Here is a 27,191-nt window from a genome sequence, read left to right as displayed (position 1 = left end):
GAGTGTGAGTGGCGAGGGACAGAAAGAGGGACACACAGAATCCGAAGCAGGCTCCAGGCTCTGCGCTGTCAGCACAGAGCCCCACGCAGGGCTGAACCCATGAACGGGGAGAACATGACCTGAGCTAAGTCAGAGGTTTAACTGAGGTTTGACTGAGCCACAGGCTCCCCTGTCTGTTATTCTCTTTTCTTTCTTTCTTTCTTTCTTTCTTTCTTTCTTTCTTTCTTTCTTTCTTTCTTTCTTTCTTTCTTTCTTCTTTCTTTCTTTCTTTCTTTCTTTCTTTCTTTCTTTCTTTCTTTCTTTCTTTCTTTCTTTCAAGTTTATTTATTTTGAGAGAGAGATAGAGAGAGAGAGAATGTAAGCAGGGTAGGGGCAGAGAAAGAGGGAGAGAGACAATCCAAGAATCCCAAGCAGGCTCCAACCTCTCAGTACAGAGCAGGAGGCGGGGCTGGAACTCATCAACCATGAGATCATGACCTGAGGCAAAATCAAGAGTCCTAGGCTTAAGTGACTGAGCCACACAGGTGCCCCACGTCATTCTTGAGTTGTTAGAATTTTTTATACACAAGCTCTCTTTGCCATTCATGATAGTCCTTCTTTTTCTTATTTACTTCTAAAGTTTATTTTATTTTCAACTTCCAGAAGTTTAAAAAGTTTATTTGGTTACATTTGTTCATCTTTTACCTTACAATTTCTCATTTTATACTTAGAAAACCCTTCTCCATTCTGAGGTCGGATGCTCATCTCTATATTTTTTACTTTGTTTTATGTGTATCTCTGTGTTTAGCATTTCACTCTTGAATTAATTGTAATTGATTTTATTGTACGTTTTGATAAGAAATCTAACCCAGACAGTTAACTAATCGTCCCAGCACCGTTTTAAAAGTAAACCATTCCTTTCTTGGTTAATTTGAAATGCTCCCTTTACCAAATACATTGTTTATGCATTCGGTCTGATTCTAGACTTTTTACTCAGCTTCCCATGGTGTTACTAGGAAGAGTGAGTAGTCATTCAGGAAATGACTAGATGTATTGCCCTGGAGTATTGTTGCTCAGGTAATGAACCGTCTGGTTAAAAGGAGTGTATTGAAACAACCAATTTGAAAATGTATGAGAATGATTTTGTTGGAGTTCTTAAGTAATTAAGACGGGCTTGTGATGACTAAACATTTTAATCTTGTTTTTGAACATTTCTGACAGGATGTGCAGTCATCACCCAGTTGCAAGGCACAGTTCCAAGGGCCATTCTAAAGAACTCCCTTCCCCCATGTCGCCATACTGTCACTTCCCTCCGGTCCCAGCTAATTTAAGAAGCCATCAGGTGATGAGCGGGTGTGTGCGGAGGTGGCAGTAGATGAAGAAGGCTTAGTGAGCAAACATGTCCACACTGCCTCGGTTTGCTGTTCCTTTCTGGGGTGGAATCTATGAAGGGCTCTGATGACCATTCTTAATAAGACTTAAAAGCATGTTTTTCTTATCCTGCACAATCCCTCGCGTGCACGGCCGGGTACTGAGAAATTCCTACTCCGCCCAGTCGCCTCATTCTATCTGGATTGGGTTTGTTGAGGTCTTTCATGAAGGCGCTGGAATGCCCCACGTGAGTTCACCCGGCCCGCTAGGGGGCAGCCGAGACCTGGGCAGCTGCAAGAATTACAGGCAGCCGCAGGGATAAATGGAGGCAGAGGGAGTGACGCGAGGAGTGGTTTTGCACATCGAGGTCAGCGTCGTGCTTCCAGCTTGCTTTACGGCTTCGGCAGATTGCTTTGCGGCTCTTCTCCCCTTCCCCGCCTTGATTTACGGCTCCTCCTCCTGTCCTTCCCCGCCCAGGGCTCGCTCTTGATTTGGACCTTCTTCCCAGGGTTCTTTGGCACTGCTTTCCCAGTCTCCTCTGCGCGGCTCTATCTAAACTAGGTTCCCTTTGTACATAGCGTAGACCGAGCTCCCTGCGTGCACCGCGCGCTGCCAGAAGCGCGTAAGTGAGGAGGGAGGGGGGAACGGCCCAGTTGGGGTGGTTCCGGCTGGGGACTGTGGATCGTGGGGCGTCGCAGGTTCTGAGCAGATCGCTTGGGGCGGCGGTTGAGCTCTTCCTGGCCACGGCAGAGTGATCCTGTGTCCCGAGGCCTGTACTAATTAGTACAGTAGGGGTCAGGATCACGGCTTGCTGAGAGTGTGGTTAGGAGGGACAGGGGCACGGGAAACTTGGACCAACACTCCGAGACGCCACGACGGGGGTGCAGCAGCGTACTGTTAATTGTGGCGGCCCCCTGCACGGCGCGAGAGCTCCAGAGGCTGCTTATTGACCGGAGTGAAGGGTGCTGAAGTTTGTGTCGGTAGCTGCACGGAGTTGGGATAAATATCAGGAGGGAAGGAATTATCCATTTTAAAGAATTTGATACTCAAGTTTAGCCGCATATTTAGCCTTTATAGATTTTTTTTTTAATTGAGATACAATTCACATACGATTACATTTCATCCATTTAAACAGTTAGGTGGTTTTAGTATATTCACAGGGCTTTGCGACCATCACCATTGTCTAGTTCCAGAACATTTTTATCACCCCCCAAAGAAACCCACAACTCATTAGCGGGCACTTCTCATTTGCTCCTATCCTCACCCCAGTAATCATCTTTTTGCCTTTGAATTTGCCAATTCTAGATATTTCACAGAAGTGGAATCCTACAGTTTTTGTTTTTTTGTATGATGGGTTTATTTCACGTAGCATAATGTTTTGAAGGTTCATGCATGTTCTAGCCTGTGCCCGTTCTTCGCTCTTTTTTATGGTTGAGTAACAATCTGTTGTAGGGATATTCCACATTTTGTTTGTCCATTTAGTTAATGGACATTTGAGTTTTTTGTACTTCTGCATTACTTTTGCATTACTAGACCTTTTTCCTCCATACAAATCACAGTTTGAGTCACATTTTTGAACTAAATTCTCATAAGCCAGCATTATTTAACTCCGGGACTGGCTCAGATATTTTAGTGGCCTTGGGTCTGGGATCTTTTAGGGAAGTTTGTCTTTTTAAAGTCTTGTCTCTTAGACCACTAACTGTAGTGAAAGCAGAGAAATATTTGTGTTTCTGTGTGATGTGGGCCATGACCTGTTGTTACCTTGTGATACGAGCTGGGTGTAGCTGGAGATGAGTATGAAAAATATAACTGAGCTAGCTGTGGGAGAGAAGTTTTATGTCAAAACAAAAACCCTGTTCAGTCCTCATTATTCATGGAATGTGTTTTGGGGAATTCACCTACTCACTAAAATTTCTTTGTAACCCCTAATTCAACACTCACGGTGCTTTTAAGTATATTTAGTGTCACATTTTTCTCATTTTCATACTTTTTGTTAGCGATTTCAGTTTGGAATGGCCTCCAAGCATATTGCTGAAGTGCTGTCTAGCATTACCAGTGTAAGAAGCCTGTGATGTCTCACAGAGAAAGGAAAGCTTCCTTTAGATAAGCTTGTTCAGGTAGGAGTTATATGCTGCTGGCTGTGGGTTCAATGTTAAGGAGTTAATATGTATTGAATAAGGTATCTTTCAACAGAAACACACATCAAACAAGATTATGTATTGACTGATGTAAGAAAATATTGTGACCAGAGGCTCACAGGAACCTAATCTTGTGTTTCTCCTAGGAGTAGTGGTTTGGTATTTGATAATTTGGGGTTCATGGTGACTTTATAGACTACCTTGAATAATGAGAATTGCCTGTATAACCAATTTCATTATTGGCTCACTAATGCCAATTATCGGTAATTAGTATATGGCTCTTTTGCTCTTGAATGGCTGAGTGTGGATTACAGTGCAATATGTGCTTTGATGTATGTCTAAAAGGCTGTAGGAACATAGATTAATTCTTAGAGTGTAAGCTGCATAAAGCTTGAAAGAACAGACAACATTTGAAGTTTCACAAATATAGCAGCATGTACATAAATGAAAATAAAAGAAAAAACCTTAATACCCAATCCTGCTGTTCTTGATCCTTGGAATCAGAACCTCCCTCATCACTAAGTTCTGTCAATTCTGCCTCCTGAAAACCATATCCAGAGTCCATCCTTTCTCAACATTTCCATGATTTTCCTTTATCATTTTTTCTCTGGACTGTGGTAACATAAACTTCTAACTGATCTCTTCCTCAGTTATTCACTGTTGACAAAGAAGAGACTTCAGAGACTTAACTGACTTAGTTTAAAATTTCCATTGCTCTCCCATGGTTTACAAGCTAATGTTTAAGCTTTTTTTTTTTTTTTTTTTTTTTTGAGAGAGAGTGTGTGCGTGCACAAGTGGGAGAGGGGCAGAGGGAGAGAGAGAACCTTTTTTTTAAAAAAAATATTTATGTATTTATTTTGAGAGAAAGAATCTTAAGCAGGCTCCACGCCCAGCACAGAGCCGAAATCAAGAATTGGAAGTTGAACCAACTGAGCCACCCAGGCACCCCAATGTTTCAAGTTTTTTTAAGGTGGCTTACAATACCCTTCATGATCATGCCCTGCCTGTCCAGTCTTTAATAAAGATGAGAAAAAGTCAGACAAAAGAGAAAAATTTCCATATGTAACATTCCTCATTCCCTCTTACTCCTTCCTCCCTCCTTTCGTGTATAATTAGAAATGCTTTTAGGTGAAAAGGAAGTGGATAAGAATAAAAACATTCTTGCTAATCTCGTTGACCTTTTTTTTTTTTTTTTTTAATTTTTTTTTTTCAACGTTTTTAATTTATTTTTGGGACAGAGAGAGACAGAGCATGAACGGGGGAGGGGCAGAGAGAGAGGGAGACACAGAATCGGAAACAGGCTCCAGGCTCCGAGCCATCAGCCCAGAGCCTGACGCGGGGCTCGAACTCACGGACCGCGAGATCGTGACCTGGCTGAAGTCGGACGCTTAACCGACTGCGCCACCCAGGCGCCCCTCGTTGACCTTCTTAATATCTCTCCAATTCATCCATTTCTTGCTCACAGCCCCTGCCCTGGTTCAAGCTCTTTCCCTTTCCGTCCCACAAATCTTTTCTTGGCCATATGTGTTTATTTCTCTCAGAAACCATCTTTCAGAAGAATTCTTGGGTCATATGGCAGATGCATGTTTAATTTCTAAAGAAATTACCAGTTTTATTTCCAAAATTATAAAACTTTAAGGCTTGTAGAAGAAAATATAAAAGCATATCTTCATGACCTGGGGGTGTGTAGAGGTTTCTTAGACAAGACTTAGAAAGCAATCCCCACTTAAAAAAAAAAAAAAAAAAAAAAAAAAAAGACAAATATGATTACATCAAATTTAAAACTTCTCATCAAAGACAACTCTATGAAAATGAATAGGCAAGTACCTACACCTACCTAACAGGACTGATCTCCAGGGCACATAAAGGGCCATTTAGGATTCAAGGCCTGGGGATAATCTTCTGTGGCTGCTGCTCTACCCTCTGAACCTGAGGCTCCATCTTCAAGTCATTATTCTTTTTTCTTGAAGGGTGGCATGTGCTTACAGCTGAATAGTTTTACCAGTTTGTTTCTAGTCAACAGTGTATGAGAATTCCAGTTGCTTCACATCCTTGCCAACTTTTGGTGCTGCAATCTTTATTTTTAGCCATTCTGGAGGGTACAGAGGGGTGTGTCATTATGGTTTTAATTTTAGTCCTTGATTACTAATGCTGTTGAACACTTTCCTGTGCTTATTGACATTTGTATATCTTTCTTTGTTAAGTGCCTGCTCAGATTTTGACCACTTAAAATTGGGTTATTGGTCTTTATTATTGAGTTGTAGGAGTTATATCTTTTTCTTTTTTATATCCTGGATGTCAGTCTTTTGTGGTTGCCTATTCATTTTCATAGAGTGTCCTTTGATAAGCACAGCATTACGTTTTGATGTAGTCACGTTTATCATTTTTTTCTTTTATAGTTATAGCTTTCTGAGTCCTAAGAAATCTTGACCACCTCTAGGATGTAAAGATATAGTCGTATATTTTGTTCTAGAAATTTTATAGTTGTAGCTTTTTTTTTTAATTAAAAAATTTTATTTATTTTTTGGGAAAAGATTTTTTAAATTTTTATTTGAAGATAGTTGACACACAACATTACATTAATTTCGGGTGTATGACATAGTAATTCAATATCTGTGTATGTTATGCTGGCCTCACCACAAGTGTAGCTACCATCTGTCACCATACAACACTATGATAACATCATTGACTGTATTCTCTATGCTGTGCCTTTTATTCCCGTTGCATGACTGCAAGTCTCTATTTTCTACTCCTTTCACTCATTTTGACTATCCTCCCAACTCCCTTCCTCTGGCAACCATATAGGTCTGATTCTGTTTTGTGTTTGTTTATGTATTCATTTGTTTATTCTATATATTACTGAAATCATACGACATTTGTCTTTCTCTGACTAAATTATTTCAGTTAGCATTATACTCTCTAGATCCATCCATGTTGTTGCAAATGTCAAGATTTCAATCCTTTTTCATGAAATATTATTTTATCTATTCATCTATTGATGGATGTTTAGACTTCTTCCATATATTGGCTTTTTAAAATAATGTTGCAATAGGGGCGCCTGGGTGGCTCAGTTGGTTAAGCGCTGACTTCAGCTCAGGTCACGATCTTGTGGTCTGTGAGTTCGAGCCCCGCATCGGGCTCTGGGTGGATGGCTCGGAGCCTGGAGCCTGCTTCCAGTTCTGTGTCTCCCTCTCTCTCTGCCTCTCCCCGTTCATGCTCTGTCTCTCTCTGTCTCAAGAATAAATAAATGTTAAAAAAAAAAAAAATTAAAAAAAAATAAAATAAAATAATGTTGCAATAAACATAAAGCTGCATATATCTTTTCAAATTAGTGTTTTCATTTTTTAAGGAGGGGTGAACACCCAGTAGTTTAATTATTGGATTATATGTTATTTCTATTAAAAATTTTTTTATTTTCCTTTTTTTTTAATGTTTATTTAAAAAAAATTTTTTTTAATCTTTTTTTATTTTTGAGAGAGAGAGAGAGAGAGAGAGACAAAGTGTGAGCAGGGGAAGGGCAGAGAAAGAATCTGAAGCAGGCTCCAGGTTCCGAGCTGTCAACACAGAGCCCCACGTGGGGCTTGAACTCACGGACTGTGAGATGATGACCTGAGCTGAAGTTGGATGCTTAATCGACTGAGCCACCCAGGTGCCCCTATAGTTGTAGCTTTTTAAAAATTTTTATTTATTTATTTTGTGAGTAGAGGAGAGAGAGATGGGCAGAAAAGGGCAGAGAGAGAGAGGAAGAGAGAGGATCCCAAGCAGGCTCCATGTGCTATCAGCGTAGAGCCCGATGTAGGGCTCAAACTCACAAACCGTGAGATCATGATCTGAACTGAAATCAAGAGTCAGATGTTTAACCAGCTGAGCCACTCAGGTGCCCCTGTAGTTGTAGCTTTTATATTTAGGCCTATGATTTGTCTCTGGTTTTTGTGAATGGTATAAAAAATATTTTGTGAAAACTATGAAAATTTTTCCCCATAGAGATATTCAGTTGTCAGATCATTTGTTGAAAATGCCATTGCATTACATTTGTACCTTTCCGATTGGGATTGCATTCTTTTTTTTTTTTTTTAACTTTATTTTATTTTTGAGACAGAGAGAGACAGAGCATGAATGGGGGAGGGGCAGAGAGAGAGGGAGACACAGAATCGGAAGCAGGCTCCAGGCTCCAAGCCATCAGCCTAGAGCCCGACTCGGGGCTGGAACTCACAGACCTCGAGAGCATGACCTGAGTCGAAGTCGGACGCTCAACCGACTGAGCCACCCAGGCGCCCCGGGATTGCATTCTTGTGACTGTTTGAATGGTGGTTGGTTTCTGGGCTTTTTTTCCTGTTCCACCGATCAATTCTTATGTCAGTTTTAATTCTATTTTAATTACTGGAGCTTTATAGTAAGTCATGAAGTCACATAGTGTAGGTCCTTCAACTTTGTTGTTTTTCAAGATTGATGTGGACAGTCTAATGCAGTTCCTTTGCATTTTCCATATAAATATTAGAATCATTTTATCAATTTCTACAAAAAAGTCTGTGAGGAATTTGACTGCGATGGCATTTAATCTTTAGATCAATTTGGGAAAAATTAACATCTTAATGGTTATTGACTCTTGAAATCTATGAACATGGTACATCTCCCTTTTTACTTAGGTGTTAATTTTTTTTTAATACTGTTTGTAGTGTTCCAACAGGGAGGTCTTCTACACCTTTCCTTAAATTTATTCCTAAGTATGTCTTTTAAACTATTGTAAGATGGAGACATCATTTTTATTATTATTTTGTATATGATGGGCCATTTTTCTTTGACTGCTTTCAAGATTTTCTCTTTATTTTTGGTTTTCAGCAATTTGCCTAGGGTGTGTCTAAGTGTGATTTTCTTTGTATTTATCCTGCTTGAGGTTTGCTGACCTTAAATGTATAAATATATGCGTGTCACCCAATTTAGGAAATTTCAAGCCATTCAAATTTTTGTTTGTTTTTGTTTTCCATTCTCTTTAATCCCTTCTTTTGAGACTTCCAATTATATCTGTGTTAGCTGTTTTTATATTATTCCACAGGACCCTGAGGCTCTTTCATTATTTTCAGTCTGTCTTTTTCTCCTCTTCAGATTGTATAATTCTATTGCACTGTCTTTAAGTTCATGGACTTTTTTTATTTTGCATTTTGTGAACAACATTGGTTGTCAGGTGGTTTACAAGATTCCTATCAAGAATAGTTCCTATTCTTTTTTTTTAATTTTTAAAAAATGTTTATTTACTCTTGAGAGAAAGAGAGAGACAGACAGAGGCGTGAGCGGGGGAGGGGCAGAGAGAGGGAGACAGAATCCGAAGCAGGCTCCAGGCTCTGAGCTCTCAGTACAGAGCCTGATGCGGGTTTCAAACCCACAGACTGTGAGATCATGATCTGAGCTGAAGTCGGTCGCTTAACCGACTGAGCCACCCAGGTGCCCCAGTTTCTATTCTTTTGTAAGTGTAGTGAGTATGGTTTCTTTATTAGAAGGCTTTTTGGGAGGCATGATTATATGTCCCCTGACTTTTAAATATTCTCTTATCTTACAGGATCTGTCATCTGCCCTTTACGGCACAGTTTCAAGGGCACTTCTCATTCCTTTTTGCCCTCTTCTCTCCAGAAACACTGGCTTTCCAAGACTGCCTCCTTGAGTTGTGTATACCTTTTATTTCTGGACTGCTCTGACCTACCGAAACTCTTTGTTAGTATCTTCATACTAAAAGTGGGTTTTCTTTTCTGGGGAGCAATTTTAGTTCCATCTTATGCTCTCCATCCTCCTCTTTCTTGTATGCACTTCTCTTCCCACCTACATCTCACCTTACTTTCCTTGAAGGGTTATGATGAACATTTGAGAAATATCTCCACCAGAAATTGCTGGCATTTTGAAACTTGTAGTATTTTCAGTTTTCTTCTTTTCTTTTTCCTTCTCCTCTTCTTTCTTTTTTGCAGCATACCTTTATTTGGCAATCAACGATTAGTTGTCATTCACATTAACTGTAGATTTTTGAAAGTGGTGACAGGTACATAGGTCACCAACATATAGAGCTTGTTTGGTGAATCTTCATCCTCATTAACATTATCTGGACAACTGCATATGGATACAGTTTGGAATGTTACTTACTCCTTTGGCCCAGACAGCTTTGTTGAGCCTCATGTTAACATGCATATCTGGAGTTCCCATCTCCTTCATGGCAAATTTCCAGATCTCTTTGAGTGTCTGAGGGGCACACTTCCTGAAACCCAGTCCATGGATGTGCTTGTGAATGTTGATGATATTTTCTCTGGTCACTACCTCGTTGATGGCAGAATGATGGCAGAACGGCCCTTCTTCTCAACGCCCTTATTTGCAGGAGCCATTCTGCCGGGGCCCTGGTTTGAAAAGGAAGCTTCAGTCTTCTAATTATATTAGAAGATACAGGATATTTGTGTTTTTATTTGTTCCTCTTTTTTGATCTGCATTGGATGTATTGGGATATTTGGATTTATGTAGCTGCCATAACCTTGTCCATGCAGGAAGTCTTTCCTAACATTTTGTTTTGAAACATTTGAAGCCTTCAGAAAAGTTATACAAGGGAGGCCTGCGTATCCTTCACCTGGATTCATAAATTTGTTACTTCGATTTATCTTCCTCTCATTCTCTTTGCACATGCACACACACACATTTTATTCGTTGAATGATGTTTTATTAGTTGAATGACTTGAGAATAAGTTGCAAAAAGACACTGTGTGTCTTTAGTCTCTTAATCTAGAGGCATTCAGTAGCCTCTTTGTTTTGCTTTGTTTTGGTTTTTTGAGACATTGACATTGACATAGTTTGAGTCCAAGCCTTGTAGATTTCAACTTGTCTGATTATTTCCTCTTAGTTAAAGTCATGATTAAATTGGTAGAAATACTTTCTAAGTGATGTGACCTTTTCAGTGTATCCATCAGGAAGCTTATGATGTGATTATTACTGGTGACATTATGTTTGATTACCTGATTAAGGAAGCATCTGCCAGGTTTTTCCATTGTAAAGGTATCTTTTGCTCTCCCTACATTTTTCGCCAAATGTAGGTAGCTTGTCTGAGAGTAGAGCCCAGGATGTACTGGTAGAGCAGAGGGAAGTGAGATGGGAAAGAAAAGGCAGTCCACGGAGCATGCATGGTCAAGCCAGTCACCACCAGTGGTCAACCAAACCTAATTTGACTGGGGAACTTGAGCCAATGTAGAACTCACAGCTCAGTGTTATCTCACAAAGGGGGTAAGAAATCTAGGGTCCTTAAACACCAGCTCTAGTCAGTCACTGTTAGAGGGCTGCTCCCAGGGGCATCATTTCTCTAACACTTCTAGCTTAGCATGAACAGGTACAAAAATGGGCCCTGGATGCCAAAAAAGGCCTTCAGGTAAAGAGATACAAATGTTGGCATTTGGAAGTTAGGGCAGGGTGCACTACTGTGGTAAGAGCTGAAGGGATAATTAGCAGAGCATCCATGGTATCTCTATATCTGGGTATCCCAGAACCTAGAGCTTGAGACAAAAGCTTATGGGCTGTTATTTTTTCAGGAAGCAGAAGTAAGGAAAGGGGAATTGAGGAGAGGAGATTAAGTCGGTTCAAGAGTACATGTCCAAGCTGGCCACCGCTTGGTAACAAGGTACAACTGACTGGTTTCCTAAAGCTGTCTCTCAGGAGGATGTCTGAAGTACTGTGTCCCAGGACAATACACCCGAAGGAAGAAGAATTTCTCCCTCAGCTTCTGCATCTTATTGGTAAAAGGTTTGCCCCTGGTATATTAACTCCCTCAAACTTCAGGTTGTACATGTATGGACATCAGGTGGACCCCACAGGTTCTCACACCTCAAAGGCAAGAGGGAGGCCAGGGGTGGGAGTGAGAGGCATTACCATGAGCAGGAAGTAAGGGACCAGTGGTTGTACCTATGTGCATTCATTTAAAACTCATGCCCATTTGTTCCACCTAATGACAACCAGGGTGGAAAAACTGATCAAAGGCCTCAGAGACAGGCAAGGCCGAGAAGATTTGAGGTGCAGGATAAGATATGCTTCCCAGACTTGATTCTCCTTTTGTTTAACAAATATGCACATACACATGTACACATTAAACATACATATAAACTTGGGGCAGCTGTGGGACTCCGTTGGTTAAGCATCTGACTCTTGGTTTCGGCTTGGGTCACGATCTCACAGTTTATGAGTTTGTGCCCCTCATTGGGCTCCGCACTATAAGCATGAAGCCTGCTTGGGGTTCACGCTCTCTCCCTCTCCCTCTCCCTCTCTCTCAAAATAAATAAATAACTGTAAGGGGCGCCTGGGTGGCTCAGTCAGTTAAACATCCGACTTTGGCTCAGGTCATGATCTCAGGTTCGTGGGTTCGAGCCCTGCATTGGGCTCTGTGCTGATAGCTTAGATCCTGGAGCCTGCTTCAAATTCTGTGTCTCCCTCTCTCTCCATCTCCTCATGCTCTGTCTCTCTCTCAAAAATAAATAAACATTAAAAAAAAATTTAAACATAATACAAACTCAATCACATATAAAAAAAGTCATCTGTTGGTGGGGATCCAGCCAAATTTTACTTCCTTATTTTTTAATAGATGTTTCTACAATAAAGATATTTTAATTTTATAATGGGAAAATGGTTGTGGACAGTTTTAGAAAAGGTAAGTTGTTCCCCCCCCCCCCCCCCCCCCCCGAAGAAGTAACTGGAAAAAATGTAAGAAAAATGATTCCATGTTTTACTTTATGGGCAGGGACGAAGTTGTCCTTTTCTGTCATAAGAGGTTGAATCTTTTAAGATATTGTTTAGAAAAGTATCAAGTTGCTTTTTAAGTGTGAGAAGTGTAACTCTTGCCTTATAAAGTTAGTTTGTAAAAAATTAAAAAATATGCTTTGTCTGCATATCCTACATTATGTATTTAATCACTCACCAAACCCTCCCTTCCTAGCCCTGCGTGAGCAAGGTTCCATGCTAGTCATTGGGGTGCCAAGAAGAATCAAGAAGAACCTCCTGCCTTCTAGGGGTTCATATTGGAGTGGGGTTGGGGGGGGGAATGGATGTGGAAGAGACAGTAGTCACCGAATATTCAAATACCTTAAATTTCCTAGCCTCTACTGCAATTAAGTTGGGGCCTTGTGACAAGAGCTGTCCAGTGAACTGTGACCAGAAGCGATCCATATCACTTCTGGCCTAAGGCAGCTATGAACCAGTGTGACTTTTCCAACTCTTTCTACCCCTGCAGTGATGACCTTGGAGGTCATGTGTGCTAGATGACACAGCGACAGGATGGCCAGGGCCACCAGACTCTTAGATCTTGCATGAAGGATATATGAACCTTTATTATGTTAAATTACTCTCCCTTCTTTTTAAAAAAATGTTCATTTATTTTGAGAGAGAACACGAGTGCACATGCACAAGTGGGGCAGGGGCAGAGAGAGAGGGAGAGAGAATCCTAAGCAGGCTCCACACTGTCAGCTCAGAGCTTGACTCAGGACTGTATCCCACAATTGTGAGATCATGACCTGGGCTGAAATCAAGAGTTGCACACTTAACCAACTGAGCCACCTAGGCGCCCCTCCCTCTTTTTTTTTTATTGTGGCAAAATATATATAACATAGAATTTATCATTTTAACCATTAAACATAAATGTTTTTAATGTTTATTTTTGAGAGAGAGACAGCATGCAAGTGGGGGAGGGGCAGAGAGAGAGACACACACACACAGAATTTGAGTAGCTCCAGACTCTGAGCTGTCAGCACAGAGCTGGATGTGGGGCTGGAACTCACGGACTGTGAGGTCATGACCTGAGCTGAAGTTGGATGCTTAACCTACTAAGCTACCCAGGCAACCCTCCTTTTAACCATTTTTAAGTGCAATTCTGTAGCATTAGGTACATTCCCAATATATAGCCCTTTGTTTTTAACAAATAAGTCGACAGGTGTTCATTTGAGACACTGTGAACATCTCCCAACAACTTTTTAGTATCTAATGATTTTTGTTGGATATAATTATTAATCACATCATTATCATATGATAAATTTATGAGGTTGCTGTTATGAATATTCCCCTTTACAGATGTGGAAATTTGGGCACAGAGAGTTTGAGCAATTGCTCAATGTAAGTAACTTACTGAGTGGAACTGGGTGTTGAACCACATCTGACTTTAACGTTCAAAACATTATTTATAGCAAGTATGGCACACTATGGCCTGTGGACCAAATCTTACACCTCTTTTTGTAATAAAGTCTTATGGGGACACAACCATGCCCATTTGTTTACATATTATCTATGGCTGCTTTCACACTAAAATGCCAGGGTTGTGTAGTCATGACAGACTACATAGCCTGCAAGTCCTAAAATATTTACTCTCTAGCACTTTACAGAAAAAGTTTGCTGACCTCTGTTTTTAAAATTTTTTTTTTTTTTAATATTTATTTTGGAGAGAGAGAGAGTGTGTGAGTAGGGGAGGGGCAGAGAGAGATGGAGACACAGAATCTGAAGCAGGCTCCAGGCTCCTAGCTGTCCACACAGCCTGATGCAGGGCTCGAATCTATGAACCATGAGATCGTGACCTAAGCTGAAGTTGGTCGCTCAACCGGCTGAGCCAACCAGGTGCCCCCCAACCTCTGCTTTATATAGTAGATATTTAATTTTTTAATTTCTGTTTTTATTAAAATAATACATGTACATATATGGAAAATGAAATAGTGCTAAAAGTTTTATTTAAAATTTTTAAGTTTATTTATTTTCGGAGAGAGAGTGAGAGCAATCAGGAGGGTTAGAGAGAGAGGGAGAGAGAGAATCCCAAGCAGACTCTGTGCTGTCAGCACAGAGCCCTACTCAGAGCTCGAACTCAAAAACTGTGAGATGATGACCTGAGCCAAGAGTTGAATGCTTAAACGACTGAGCCATCTAGGCACCCCTAAAAGTTTTATTTTGAAAAAGAAGATCCCTGCTCCACTGTTCTCCACCCCTTGGAGACAGATCCATTTCATTCTTTTAACTCTTTTCTGCCATTTACAATTACATTCTAAATAAGATCTTCATTTCACTATTTCCTGCTGTAACAATTTTGAGTTTCGGTCTTTTTATTTTTTTATTAAAAATTTTTTCTTAAATGTTTATTTTTGAGAGAGAGAGAGAGAGAGCATGAGCAGGGGGAGGAGCAGAGAGAGGGGGAGACATAGAATCCAAAGCAGGCTCCAGGCTCTGAACTGTCAGCACAGAACATGGGGCTTGAACTCACAGACTGCGAGATCATGACCTGAGCCGAAGTCGGACTCTCAACCAACTGAGCCACCCAGGCACCCCTATTTTTTTATTTTTTAGAGAAAGAGAGGACTCAGGTGGAGGAAAGGGGCAGACAGGAGGGAGGGAGGGAGAGGGAGAGAGAGAGAGGGAGAGAGGAAAAATCCTAAGCAGGGTACATGCTCAGCTTGGAGCCTGATGTGGGGCTTGATCCCACGACCCTGGGACCATGACCCAAGCCAAAAGCAAGAGTTGGATGCTCAACCTACTGAACCACCCGAAGGCCTCTGATCTTTTTTTAAAGGTAAACTCTACCCCCAAACTGAGGCTTGGACTCAAGACCTTGAGATCAAGAGTCATGTGCTCTACCAGCTGAGCCAGCCAGGCACACACCTGTTTTTTGTTTTGTTGTTTTTTAAGTTTTATTCTTTTTTTTTTTTTAACTTTATTTTTTATTTTTTAAAATTTACATCCAAATTAGTTAGTATATAGTGAAGCAATGATTTCAGGAGTAGATTCCTTAATACCCCTTACCCATTTAGCCCATATCTGCTCCCACAGCACATCACCTGTTTTAACAGATTGTGTGTGTGTGTGTGTGTTCTAATTTCTTCACATCCTTGCTAACCTTGATTATTCACTGTCTTTTTTATTGTAGCCATACCACTGTGTGTGAAGTGTTGTTTTGTTAAGTTTTTGTTTTTAATTCTAGTTAGTTAACATAAGGTGTAATAATTAGTTTCAGGTGTCCAATATAGTGATTGTGTTATAGCAATTTAGATATTATTGACTAATCTAGTTAGGCTATTCCTTTTTTAGTGCTAGGTTTAAATATCTCATTCTTAGCTGGAATGTAATGTTTTATGATCATTTATGTAAAATTTTTTTTGATGTTTATTTTTTAAAGTTTATTTATTTATTTTTGAGAGGGAAGGAGAGAAAGCACAAGCAGGAGAGGGGCAGAGACAGAGGGGAACAGAGGATCTGAAGCAGGCTCGTGCTGACAGCAGAGAGCCTGATGCAGGACTTGAACCCACTAACTGCAAGATCATGACCTGAGCCACCCAGGCACCCCAATCTTTATTTATTTTTGAGACAGATAGAGTGTGAGTGGGGGAGGGGTAGAGAGAGAGGAAGGCACAGAATCTGAAGCAGGCTCCAGGCTCTGAGCTGTCAGCACAGAGCCCGGCGTGGGGCTCAAACTCACAAGTCATGAGATCATGACCTGGGCCGAAGTCTGATGCCTAACTGACTGAGCCACCCAGGCACCCTGGTTTTATGATCATTTAAATAGTTTTTTGCATTTCCATCATCCTGTATATATGAAAATTGACATGCACCTAGCCGTAGCCAACATTTATTTAGTACTTCATCTGGCACTATTCTAATGCAGTTTTCATGCAGCATCATGTTAATCTCGACAGAACCCTTAGGAAGTGATAGTATTATTATGGCCATTTTCTAGATGAGAAAACATCATTTAGAGAGATTATGTGATTTTCCCCTTGGTCAAGCAGCCAGTGGGTGATAGAAGCAGAAGCTGACAGAACTTGAGCCCTTAAATGTTGTATTGTAATGCTGTATGGAGAGTCCTACTACTTGATATTCCTAGATTTGTAGTTTTACTGTCAGCAAATAACCTGGAGACTACAACACGTAAGTTTGCTGAGGCACAAGCCTTTTTTTTTTTTTTTTGCCAAGTACTGTTTATTTTGCACGTGCCCACAGCAAGTTTGCACTGAGTAACTGTATTCTATAATAGTAGGCCAGGGCTAGGTGGTGCCAAGAAGAATGACATGCAGAAAAGAACAGGAAGGCAAACATCAGGAGCAAATAATTCTTAATTTTTTTTTAACAAATACACTAAAGGATCATGCAATAACACCAGCATTGGATGCAGTCCTGGGGTGCCAGTCTGTACACACCTTTGTAACTGGTCCCATGATAGCAGAATCTGTCATTTCACCTTTATTGTTTTCAGTGACCCCTGTGTTACCTTCAAAATAGAAAAACACACCATCTTTTCTCCGGTAAGACTTTCATTATCCAGTTATCACTGCTGGATGTACTTTCTTTCTTTCTGGGCTCTGGTTTGCCTTTCTTCACTGTGGCCATCACCATGTCACCCACACCAGCAGCAGGACGTGTATTTAGTGCCTTATCCCCTTTACAGAGATGATATACAGACTTTGGGCTCCTGTGTGGTTAGCATAGTGGATCATGGCTCCTACTGGAAGACCCAGGGAAATTGGAATTTCACATCAGAGGACTCACCACATCCTCACTTCCACATCTGGAATGCCAGAAGGGGACAGATTTGATTTGATTTGATTTGAGGTGTGGGGTAATTAGGTAGAGGGTCCTTCTGAGGGTCATTCTGTTTTCTAGTGGACTATAAACATTTGCCAATCTCAGTCTAATGCATTGGCTCTCAAACTAGAGTGTGTATCCGAATCCCTCAGTGGGCAAGTACAGACTCCTGGGCCTCATCTCTAGTTTCTGATCCAGTAGGTCTAGGGTAGGGCCTGAGGATTTGCACCTCTAATAAGTTCCCAGGTGATGCTGTAAGGGACCTGACTGGTCTAACGCTGTACTTTTCCTGAATGTTAGGGTCGTCTGTACTGCCTTCTCTTGCTCTTTAATTTTCCTGTCTATTAGTCTTCTCCTTCCAGCTAGCTTGTTAGTTCCTGGAAAGCAGTTCAGTTCAATTATTGTGGCTTATATTTCTATTTTGACCCCACTGAAGCCAGGATCATGTTGCTCATATAGTAGGTAGTAATCAGGTGAGTGTTTCCTGTCCTTTGGGAATTTTTGTAATTTTGGCTTTTTGCATTATAAATATTGCAATTAGAATACATTCTAATTGTAAAATTCACTTAAAATTTTTTTTCATGTTTATTTTTGAGAGAGAAAGAAGAGCATGGTGCAAATGGGGGAGGGGCAGAGAGAGGGGAGACAGAGATCTGAAGCAGGCTCTGCAGTGCCAGCACAGAGCCCGATATGGGGCTCTAACTCATGAACCATTAAACCATGACCTGAAGTCAGACATTTAACCCACTGAGCCACCCAGGCACTCCTAAAAATCACCTTTATTAACAGCACCATCACCCTAGTAAGAAGAAAAAAAATTTTTTAAGTAGGCTACACTCTCCACATGGGGCTTGACATCATGACTCTGAGATCAAAAGTTGCATGCTCTAGCATGTTCCAGCCAGCCAGGCAGGCACCCCCACTCCAGCAAAAATTTTAACAGAAAGATAGAAGTGGACGCTAAAGGATCTCAGTGGCCTGTTGGATGATAGCACTGAGGAACTTAGTCCTTGACTGGGGCAGTGCTTATAAAAAAGTGTCAAGTAAATAAAGTGATTTGTAGGATACTGCATCTGGATGCTTTCATCTGAGTTTTAGTAGAGGCTCTTGCCTTTTACATTTAGCATTCTTTGAGATCTTTTTTAATCTTCTGTTTCTGTAGAAGTCCCCCAGAATCAGCATGTCTGTGACTGAGGAGGCGATTCTCGGAGGCCGTGGCAGCCATCCTTCTGCTGGTGGCAGTTCTGTGTTATGCTTTGGACAGGTAACTGTGTGTTTTCTCTCATACCTGGCAAGAATGAGGTGAAGTGAAAAGATATGAGAAAGTAACTTGTAGAGCACTGTCATACACGTGGGCGCTATTTATCATCAGTGGTTTTTCCTTTAGGTGCATTATTTGGGAGTCTGGTGAACTCTCAGGGCATTTTGGAATTTTAGCACCAAAAGACTGATGGTACTGGAGATTAGATTTACATTGTGTTTATTTTCTTGGATAGGCTCCATATTCATATGGTATAACATTCAAAATGGAACGTAGACTATATGCGAATGAAAAGTCTCACTACTTCCCCATCACTCCTGTTCCCTTTTTGGAGGCATCCAGAGTTTCTGGTGTCATATTCTCTGTGGAGATATGCTGTGCACATAAAAGAGATTCTTAGTTTGTCCCCTCAAATTCTATCTTTGTCTTTACCAGAGATCTGTTTGTGAGCATTTATTTTGTTTACATAGGGCAAGGGGAGGACTGCCAAGGGGACAAAAATCAAAACAAGTAGTAGTATATTATCTGTGTATACAATGGAAAATAATTGTTGAATTAGAGAAGAGGTATAAAACTTTGGAGAGGATGGTGGATTTCCCCTACTCCCTCGCGGGCATAAATGTCATATACAGACCCCGAGGTGGGACATTTCAGTTTATGAATTCTCAAGTTTACTTGAGAAAGTTTTGTAAGGATGGTAGTAACACCTAAGGCATTGGCTCTCAAAATGTGGTCCAGTGACCCCTGAGGGTCCACAAGACCTTTTCAGAGTCCATGGGGTCGAAATGATTTCCATACTAACACTAACATACCACTTGCCTTTTCCACTCGTTCTCTTGTAAGCGAGTGAACAGTGGGACTTCCAAGGGAATACACAGCATGTGATGACGTTGCTTTGATGGCTGATGGAAGATGTGCCTTAAGAGTTTCTCAGTTTTAATTCCTGATATGGATAGATATAACCTACATAAACAAAAGCTTTTAGGATCCTCAGTACTTTTTAAGAGTGTAAAAGGGTCTGGAGACCAAAACAGTTGGGAGACTTGCTGACATAAGGAATGCAGGAAATGCCAATTTAATTTTTCCTTTCTGGATTGCAGTGTCAGTACACAGCCGAAGAGTATCAGGCCATCCAGAAAGCTCTGAGGCAAAGGCTGGGCCCAGAATACATCAGCAGCCGAATGGCTGGAGGCGGCCAGAGGGTAGGAGAGTTTATATGCTTAAGAAGTGGGTGCCATATAGCTGGCTACACAGATGATCTCGCCAGCTCCCTCTCTGGGTCCTCATGGATTCAGAAGGTCTCTAGTCCTAGGTGTTTCTGAGTGTCTTTGGGAGGGGATGGGTTCCAGCCTTCAGTGTCATCTGAAGTGACCCAAGTTTTGTCTTGAGACTTCCATACCTGCCATCTTGGGGTTTTTATACCATCTTTTAAAAATGTTTCTTTTGCTTCTAATTGTATCTTCTGTGTATATTTTTGGTCTTCTATAATATATGTCAACCCAAGCCTTGTACATTTTTGGGAACTGAGTTTTGGAAACTGCTAGGTGAGTGGATATCTTGCCCCTCTGAGTTTAGTCCCTTCCCTCAGACAAAATATTAGTTCTAACTGGTTTCTTCTGGAAGATCTTTGAAATAAGGTCACTGAGAATTTCCCTGGAATGTTTAAGGGCAGTTTTGCCAAAAAAGCTGGTAAGGAATAAATTAAGTAAATTTTGATTCACATTTAAGTATGGCAAGGAATTTACAAGCCCCTTTTCTCCCCCTGTTTAATTTCTTTTTCTAGGTATGTTACATCGAGGGTCACAGGGTAATTAATCTGGCCAATGAGATGTTTGGTTACAATGGCTGGGCACACTCTATCACACAGCAGAATGTGGGTATGTTTCCTGGCAATGGCAACTTCTTTCCCTTACTTTGGCACTAATTTCTGATGAGAGTATTTTGTGGGTGAGGATGTAGGGTAGGTATATTTGGTTGCCAGCAGAGGAATGTGGGTGAGGCACAGGGATCAGAATCCTCTTCAACTGGTTCTCTTTCCCACTCCTAGATTTTGTTGACCTTAACAATGGCAAGTTCTACGTGGGAGTCTGTGCATTTGTGAGAGTCCAGTTGAAGGTGAGGGTGATGGAATAGACCTGCTGCCTCTGAGGATCGGGTGGGCGGTGAGAGAGAATGAGCAGGTAGAGAATTCTCTGGACGGTGGCACAGCCAAGCTGGAGAGCTAGGCGCTAGAGCTGTGGCTCAGCCAGTGTTCTTTGGGATGGTGGTAGCCAAACATTCTTACTCATGTGTCCCTAAATGAATTGTGAAAAACCCTTGTTTTCTTGCACATTTTAAGTTTACTCCTGAAAGTTTTCACCGTAAGTATGAATACAGGTCCTCTGCCTTTCAAAAGTTTGTGCTATGCCGCTTTGCGTTTATGGAAGACCTACACTGGTACCTGTTTTCACTTAAATGAAAGAAATCCAAAGAGGATTTTCACTTTTATGACAAAAAGTGAACCCTGGCAGCAAGAGTGGCCCTGCTGAGCTCCTCAGCATCAAGCTCCTATAGCTTTGAACTATATCTGTGAGCAAATATGCTTTATTTTGATTTATTTTGTGCCTCCATTAGCAGGATGTGTCCTGATGTATCAGAGAAGCCTAATAGAGGCCTTTATTTATTTATTTATTTATTTATTTATTTATTTACTTGTTTGTCTTCAGAGAGAGAGAGGGAGAGAGAATGCTTGCGTGAGCAGGGGAGGGGCAGAGAGATTGGGAGAATCCTGAGCAGGTTCTGCACTGTTAGCACAGAGCCCAGTGCCAGGCTTGAACTCCCAAAACTGTGAGATCATGACCTGAGCAGAAATCAGGTGTTGGATGCTTAACTGACTGAGCCACCCACGTGCCACAAAAGAGGTTAGTTTTTGAATCTGGGAATGCTCAAAAAATTTTCCATACAAATTAATGGTACTTCTTTGCTTTATGCTACTTTGGCAAATGAAAGCTTTCATAAGAATGTTCTACTTCTGGGTAATGGGCGAAAGCTGTAGTTGCAAGGGTATATTTCTTGGCATATTGTAAAATTTGACTTTTTTTTTTTTAATGTTTATTTATTTTTGAGAGAGAGAGTGTGTGCATGAGTTGGGGAGGGGCGGAGAGAGAGAAAATCCCAAGCAGTCTCTGCTCTGTCAGTGCAGAGTTCGATGCGGGGCTTGATATCACAAATTGTGAGCTCATGACTGGAGCCTAAATCGAGTTGGACATTTAACCAACTGAGCTACCCAGGCGCCCCCAAATTTGACATTCTAAAATAAATGTATTGTATCTTTTTCTTCCTTTTTTTTTTTATCCACATATAGTTAACATACTGGGATATTTTAGTTCCAGGTGTGTAATACAGTGATACAACAATTCTGTACATTTCTCATGGCTCATCAGGATAAGTGTACTCTTAATCTCCTTTATCTGTTCCTCCCATAGTTTTTTGTTGCATCATTTTTAAATATACCAATGGATTTTCAATAATAGATGATTAAATACTCTCATCTATTTAAAAAAATACATGAGCAAGGTGTTCTTTAATCATGAGAAATTTTACATTGTTTCTTCTTGAACTCCTGTTCTATTTCACCAGTGGCTTTATACTAATATAATATATCAATATATATAAAACAATGTTTGGAATGTATATGTTTGGAACCTTGTCAATAACCTTAGTATAATTCCTCTCTGTGTGTATGTATATATAAAAGTAATTTTTTTGAGTAAATTTTCAGTGACCTTAGGTCTTTAAATTTTTTAAAATTTGGGGCACCTGGGTGCCTCAGTTGGTTGAGTGTCTGACTTTGGCTCAGGTCATGATCTCACAGTTCGTGGGTTTGAGCCCCCTGTCAGGCTCTGTGCTGACAGCTCAGAGCCTGAAGCCTTCTTTGGGTTCTGTGTCTCCCTTTCTCTATCCCTCCTCTGCTTGTGCTGTGTCTTGCTCTGCCTCTCAAAAATAAATAAATGTTAAGAAAAAAAATAAATTATACAAAATCTGGATTGAATTACTATTATAGGTATTATTAACACACAATTGATTAGTCAGTTGTGTCTGTGAGGGAGACAACATAACTACATTAAAATTTGTATACTTAATAAAAATAAATTTTTGTGGAAAATGTATTTCTTAATTAGATGGATGAGGCTTTTTCTTTTTGGGTAGTTTATATAGCCATAGTTTATTTTTTAAATTAAATTTTTAAAATATATCCATAGTTTAATATTACTTTTTCCTAGACAGACCATTCAACATTAATTCTATTCTAACTTCTTATTTTTAGTAAATAGTACTGAAAAACCTTATTCACATAATAAACTGGGAATGGAGAGTTTTGTTATAGTGTCACTCATTTCTTTGAATTAACTTTCTGAGTTATATAAAAAATCACAGTGTGGGGCGGGGGCACCTGGGTGTCTCAGTCAGTTAAGCGTCTGACTTTGGCTCAGGTCATGATCTCACTGTTCCTGAGTTCAAACCCCGTGTCTGACTCTGTGCTGACAGCTGGAGCCTGGAGCCTGTTTTGAATTCTGTGTCTCCCCCTCTCTCTCTCTGCCTCTACCCTGCTCACGCATTGTCTCTGTCTCTGTTTCTCTCTCTCAAAAATAAACATTACATTTTTTTAAAAAAAAATCACAGTGCTATCATCTAAAATTATATTTGGTTCTCTATCAGCTAATAACTCAATCAGGTCTACCTTCATTTTTGGTGAAAGCCAGAAATGGACACCACCTGACTGGTGAAAAGATTTAATATCCAATCATTAGAGTCGTTAAATATAATATTTCACATTTTCTTTTTGTTTAGTGTCCCAGAGGTTTTTATACCTTGGGGTCATGCACCCTAGTGAGATTTAGGGTGGGTTAGCTGTATGCCTTTTTTAAGTAAAAGAGGAGGTGGGAAGGGAGAATTGTCTCACATACTTCCCAGCAGATAAGATCAAGGACATAGTGCTGGAAATTAATTCTCTTACAGTTCTTGGTGCCCATTCATGTGCCCTTTAGCAAGGCTCCTGAGTTAATATGTGCCCAGTGTGGGCACTGGTCAGGGCAAAAAGAGTTGTGTGACAGGGACACATGACTGCAGCTCTTCATGTTGGGCTCTTCCCCCCACAGGACGGCTCATATCATGAAGATGTGGGCTATGGGGTCAGTGAGGGCCTCAAGTCAAAAGCCTTGTCTTTGGAGAAGGCAAGGAAGGAGGCGGTGACAGATGGGCTGAAGCGGGCGCTGAGGTAAGCAAAAGCTAGAGTCTAACCTGCTTCATTTTGATTCTTGTTTCAGAGCAGTTTTGTTTTGTTTTAGTTTGTTTAGAATGTAATACGTTCATGTGGTACAAAAATCAAAATAACCTGAGTCTCCCTCTCTCCTGTACCTCTTGGCCCCGTTTCCTGTTCTCCCACGTGTCCCCCATGCTGCTTTATGCTTAGTCAGTCTCCCCTCTTGGGATCACATGGTAGAATACTATCTTCTCTGTTCTGTGCTCGATTTTGCACACCCACTGCCTCAGTCATGGATCGGAGACCTTTCCACATGAGTACAGAGACAGCTTCCCCATTAAGCAGTTTTTCATTGTGTATGTACAGCTTAGTTACGTAGAACAGGGTATTTTGCCTTTTTTTTTTTTTTTTTTTTGGCCTTTGAGAATTGAAGTGAATTGAATCACTAGAAAAACACATGTATGAATGAACATCCACTACAAACTTGCGGTACATAACCAGGCATCCCGAGTGAAGAGCTTCTGTCAGGGAGGATTGTGCTCTAAGTGTGTGTAGCCCACTGTTGCTGGGGAATTGGAGCAGTCTTCAGAAATCTCTGCTCTGGAATTGGTGCTCCACGGCAGGAGGTAGCTAAGGAGTCTTTTCATAGTCCTTGCCTCTTGCTGAGGGCAGGGATGGTGCTGTATTCTGAGAACCTAAAACTAAAACAGTGCATGAATGTGGCAGGTGCTCAGTAAACATTTTTGGATGTTTACTGGGGTCCTTCTCTGCCACAGTTGAGAAGCAACTTGCACAGAGATTTTAACTGTGTTCTCTGATATTACCATGTAATAATTCTCAACCTGTTTCACTCTTTTTTTTCCTTACCCTTAGAAGTTTTGGGAATGCACTTGGAAATTGTATTCTGGACAAAGACTATCTGAGGTCACTAAATAAGCTTCCACGCCAGGTATGTTAGAAATGGGTGAATGGAATGCATTGCAGTAAAGATATTACTGATTCCCTTGTGTCATGGGTGACTGTTTGGGGATGGAGAGAGAAGAAGGGGAGACTCAGCCCTTTAGAGGGTCTGGAATGTGTATTTCTGACTTGTTTGAATATCAGAACAACAGGAACCAATGGCCTTGTTTTACAGATGAGGACATTGAAGCCCAGAGAATGTATGCTAGTTGTTTCTTCTACATGGAGCGCTGTGTTCGGGAATGGTCTGAGAACCCTGCAGCACCACCATTTCTTAGAAACACTGAGAACCACACCTCTTCCACCTTCTTGCTTTTCCTTAGCTGGAGTGGATTTAAGGTGTAGATCCTCTTGTTTCCGTCTCTGCCTATCGCACGAGCTGAGCCTTTGAGAGAGAGGGGTCTGGAAATCGTGTATCCCCTGCAGTCACTCTTGGCCTGGGCTGAGTCAGGTTCTGGAATGATCCTGGTGCCTGGAGGAGTGGCTGCCTTCCCCATGACATTCTCTGAGGCCCCGGGGAGCATTCCCTGTCTTGTACTCGAGGGGCTCTTGGGGTGGAGACCCTAACAGAGGCTTGTGTCATTTGGCATCTGTCAAAATTCCACTCTCCCTTGTTAAAATCCTTTTACACGTTATTAGGCTTGTATTTTATTTTTTTTAATTTTTTTTTATTTTTGAGACAGAGAGACAGAGCATGAATGGGGGAGGGTCAGAGAGAGAGGGAGACACAGAATCTGAAACAGGCTCCAGGCTCTGAGCAGTCAGCACAGAGCCCGACGTGGGGCTCGAACTCACGGACCGTGAGATCGTGACCTGAGCCGAAGTCGGATGCTTAACCGACTGAGCCACCCAGGCGCCCCAGGCTTGTATTTTTTTTAAGGACTTTTGCATCTGTGTTTGTTAGGGATATCACTCATAGGTTTTTTTCCCTCTCTTTTTTAAATTGTGGTAAAAAACACATAACAAAATTTACCATTTTAGCCATTTGTAAGTGTACAGTTCACTGATGAAACAGATCTCCAGAACTTTTTAATCTTGAGATACTGCAACTCTATACCCAAAACACAGCTCCCCTTTCCCCCTTCTCATAGCCCCTGGTTACCACATTCCACTTAACTGTCTATGAATTTGACTACTTTAGATGCCTCATGTAAGTGGAATCATACTGTTTGGTTTTTTTGACTGACTTATTTCATTTAACGTAATGTCCTCGTTTCATCTGTGTTGTGGCCTGTTGATTTGTTGATGATTTTTCTCTTGCTGCTTCCAAGATTTCTCTTTGTCTTTGACTTTTTAAAAATTGAGATATAAGTGACATATAACATTATTTTAGTTTAGGTATACAACATAATAATTTGATATTTGTATATGTTATGAAATGAATGACATAATAAGTCTAATTAATTAACATCCATCACCATACCTAGTTATACATTTTTTTATGATAACTTTTAAGATTTACTCTTTTAGCAACTTTCAGATATACAATACAATATTATTAGCTACAGTCACTATACTGTACATTACATTCCCATGACGTATTTTTATAACTGGAGGTTTATACTTTTTGACCCCCTTTACCCATTTTGCCTGTTACCTACTGTATCCCTGGCAACCACCAATCTGTTCTCTGTACCTATGAGCTCTTTTTTTTTTTTCTCCTGCAGATTCTGCATATAAGTGAGATACAATGTTTGTCTTTCTCTATCTGACTCATTCCACTTAGCATAATGCCCTTGAGGTGCATCCACGTTGTGGCAAATAGCAAGTTTCCTTCTTTATGGCTGAGTAATATTCCATTGCATGTGTACTACATTTTCTTTATCCATTCATCCGTGGATGGACACTTAGGTTATTTCCATATGAACATGGGGAGCAGATATGTTTTTGAGTTAGTGTTTTTGTTTTCTTTGGATAAATATCCAGAAGTAGACTTGGTGAATCACATGGTAGTTCTATTTTTAATTTTTTGAGGAACCTCCATACTGTTTTCCACAGTGGCTGCACCAATTTTCATTCCCACCACTAGTGCACAAGGTTTCACCTTTCTCCACATCCTTGCCAACGCTTATTTTTTATTTTTTTGATAATAGCCACTCTGACAGGTGTGAGGTGATATCTCATTGTTGTTTTGATTTGCATTTTCCTGATGATGAGTGATGTTGAGTATCTTTCCATGTGTCTGTTGACCATCTGTGTGTCTTCTTTGGAAAAATGTCTATATAGATCCAGTTCCCATTTTTTAATTGGATTGTTTATTTTCTTGCTATTGAGTTTTTTACATATTTTGGATATTAACTCCTTATTGATTATATCATTTACAAATTTTTTTAAAAAATATAATTTGTTGTCAAATTGGCTTCCGTACAACACCCAGTTCTCATCCCAACAAGTGCCCTCAATGCCCATCACCCACTTTCCCCTCTCCCCTACGCCCCATCAACCCTCAGTTTGTTCTCTGTATTAAGAGTCTTATGGTTTGCCTCCCTCCCTGTCTGTTTGTAACATTTTTCCCCCTTCCCTTCCCCCATGGTCTTCTGTTAAGTTTCTCAAGATCCACATATGAGTGAAAACATATGGTATCTGTATTTCTCTGACTGACTTATTTTGCTTAGTATAATACCCTCCAGTTCCATCATTTACAAATATTTTCACCCATGCAGTAGGTAACCTTTTCATGTTGACAGTT

The 27,191-nt window shown here is 40.6% G+C and overlaps 1 protein-coding gene and 2 pseudogenes across 5 annotated transcripts in view; 1 reads left to right on the top strand and 2 right to left on the bottom strand.

Annotated features, from left to right (window-relative positions):
• The first annotated feature begins 1,840 nt into the window (after positions 1 to 1,840).
• RAD52 (RAD52 homolog, DNA repair protein) overlaps positions 1,841 to 27,191 on the top strand; it is a 33,506-nt gene continuing 8,155 nt past the window's right edge. The window contains exons 1-7 of one of the 5 annotated variants that reach the window (XM_019464944.2): positions 1,841 to 1,972; positions 18,202 to 18,303; positions 19,401 to 19,502; positions 20,084 to 20,177; positions 20,348 to 20,415; positions 23,439 to 23,557; positions 24,419 to 24,491. In XM_019464944.2, coding sequence (XP_019320489.1) covers positions 18,220 to 18,303; positions 19,401 to 19,502; positions 20,084 to 20,177; positions 20,348 to 20,415; positions 23,439 to 23,557; positions 24,419 to 24,491 — 540 coding nt within the window. In that variant the 5' untranslated portion in view covers positions 1,841 to 1,972; positions 18,202 to 18,219. Of the gene's footprint in view, positions 1,973 to 18,201; positions 18,304 to 19,400; positions 19,503 to 20,083; positions 20,178 to 20,347; positions 20,416 to 23,438; positions 23,558 to 24,415; positions 24,492 to 27,191 lie in introns of all 5 variants that reach the window. The other 4 variants (XM_019464945.2, XM_019464943.2, XM_019464946.2 and 1 more) reach the window with 4 other exon arrangements.
• On the bottom strand, positions 9,479 to 9,850 carry LOC128775005 (60S ribosomal protein L31-like; annotated as a pseudogene).
• Positions 16,571 to 17,022, bottom strand: LOC109276239 (60S ribosomal protein L23-like; annotated as a pseudogene).

Source organism: Panthera pardus, unplaced genomic scaffold, assembly GCF_024362965.1.
Source record: "Panthera pardus isolate Hobbes unplaced genomic scaffold, ASM2436296v1 HiC_scaffold_6, whole genome shotgun sequence".
Classification (NCBI taxonomy): domain Eukaryota; kingdom Metazoa; phylum Chordata; class Mammalia; order Carnivora; family Felidae; genus Panthera; species Panthera pardus.
This window is presented reverse-complemented; position numbering and strand designations above follow the sequence as displayed.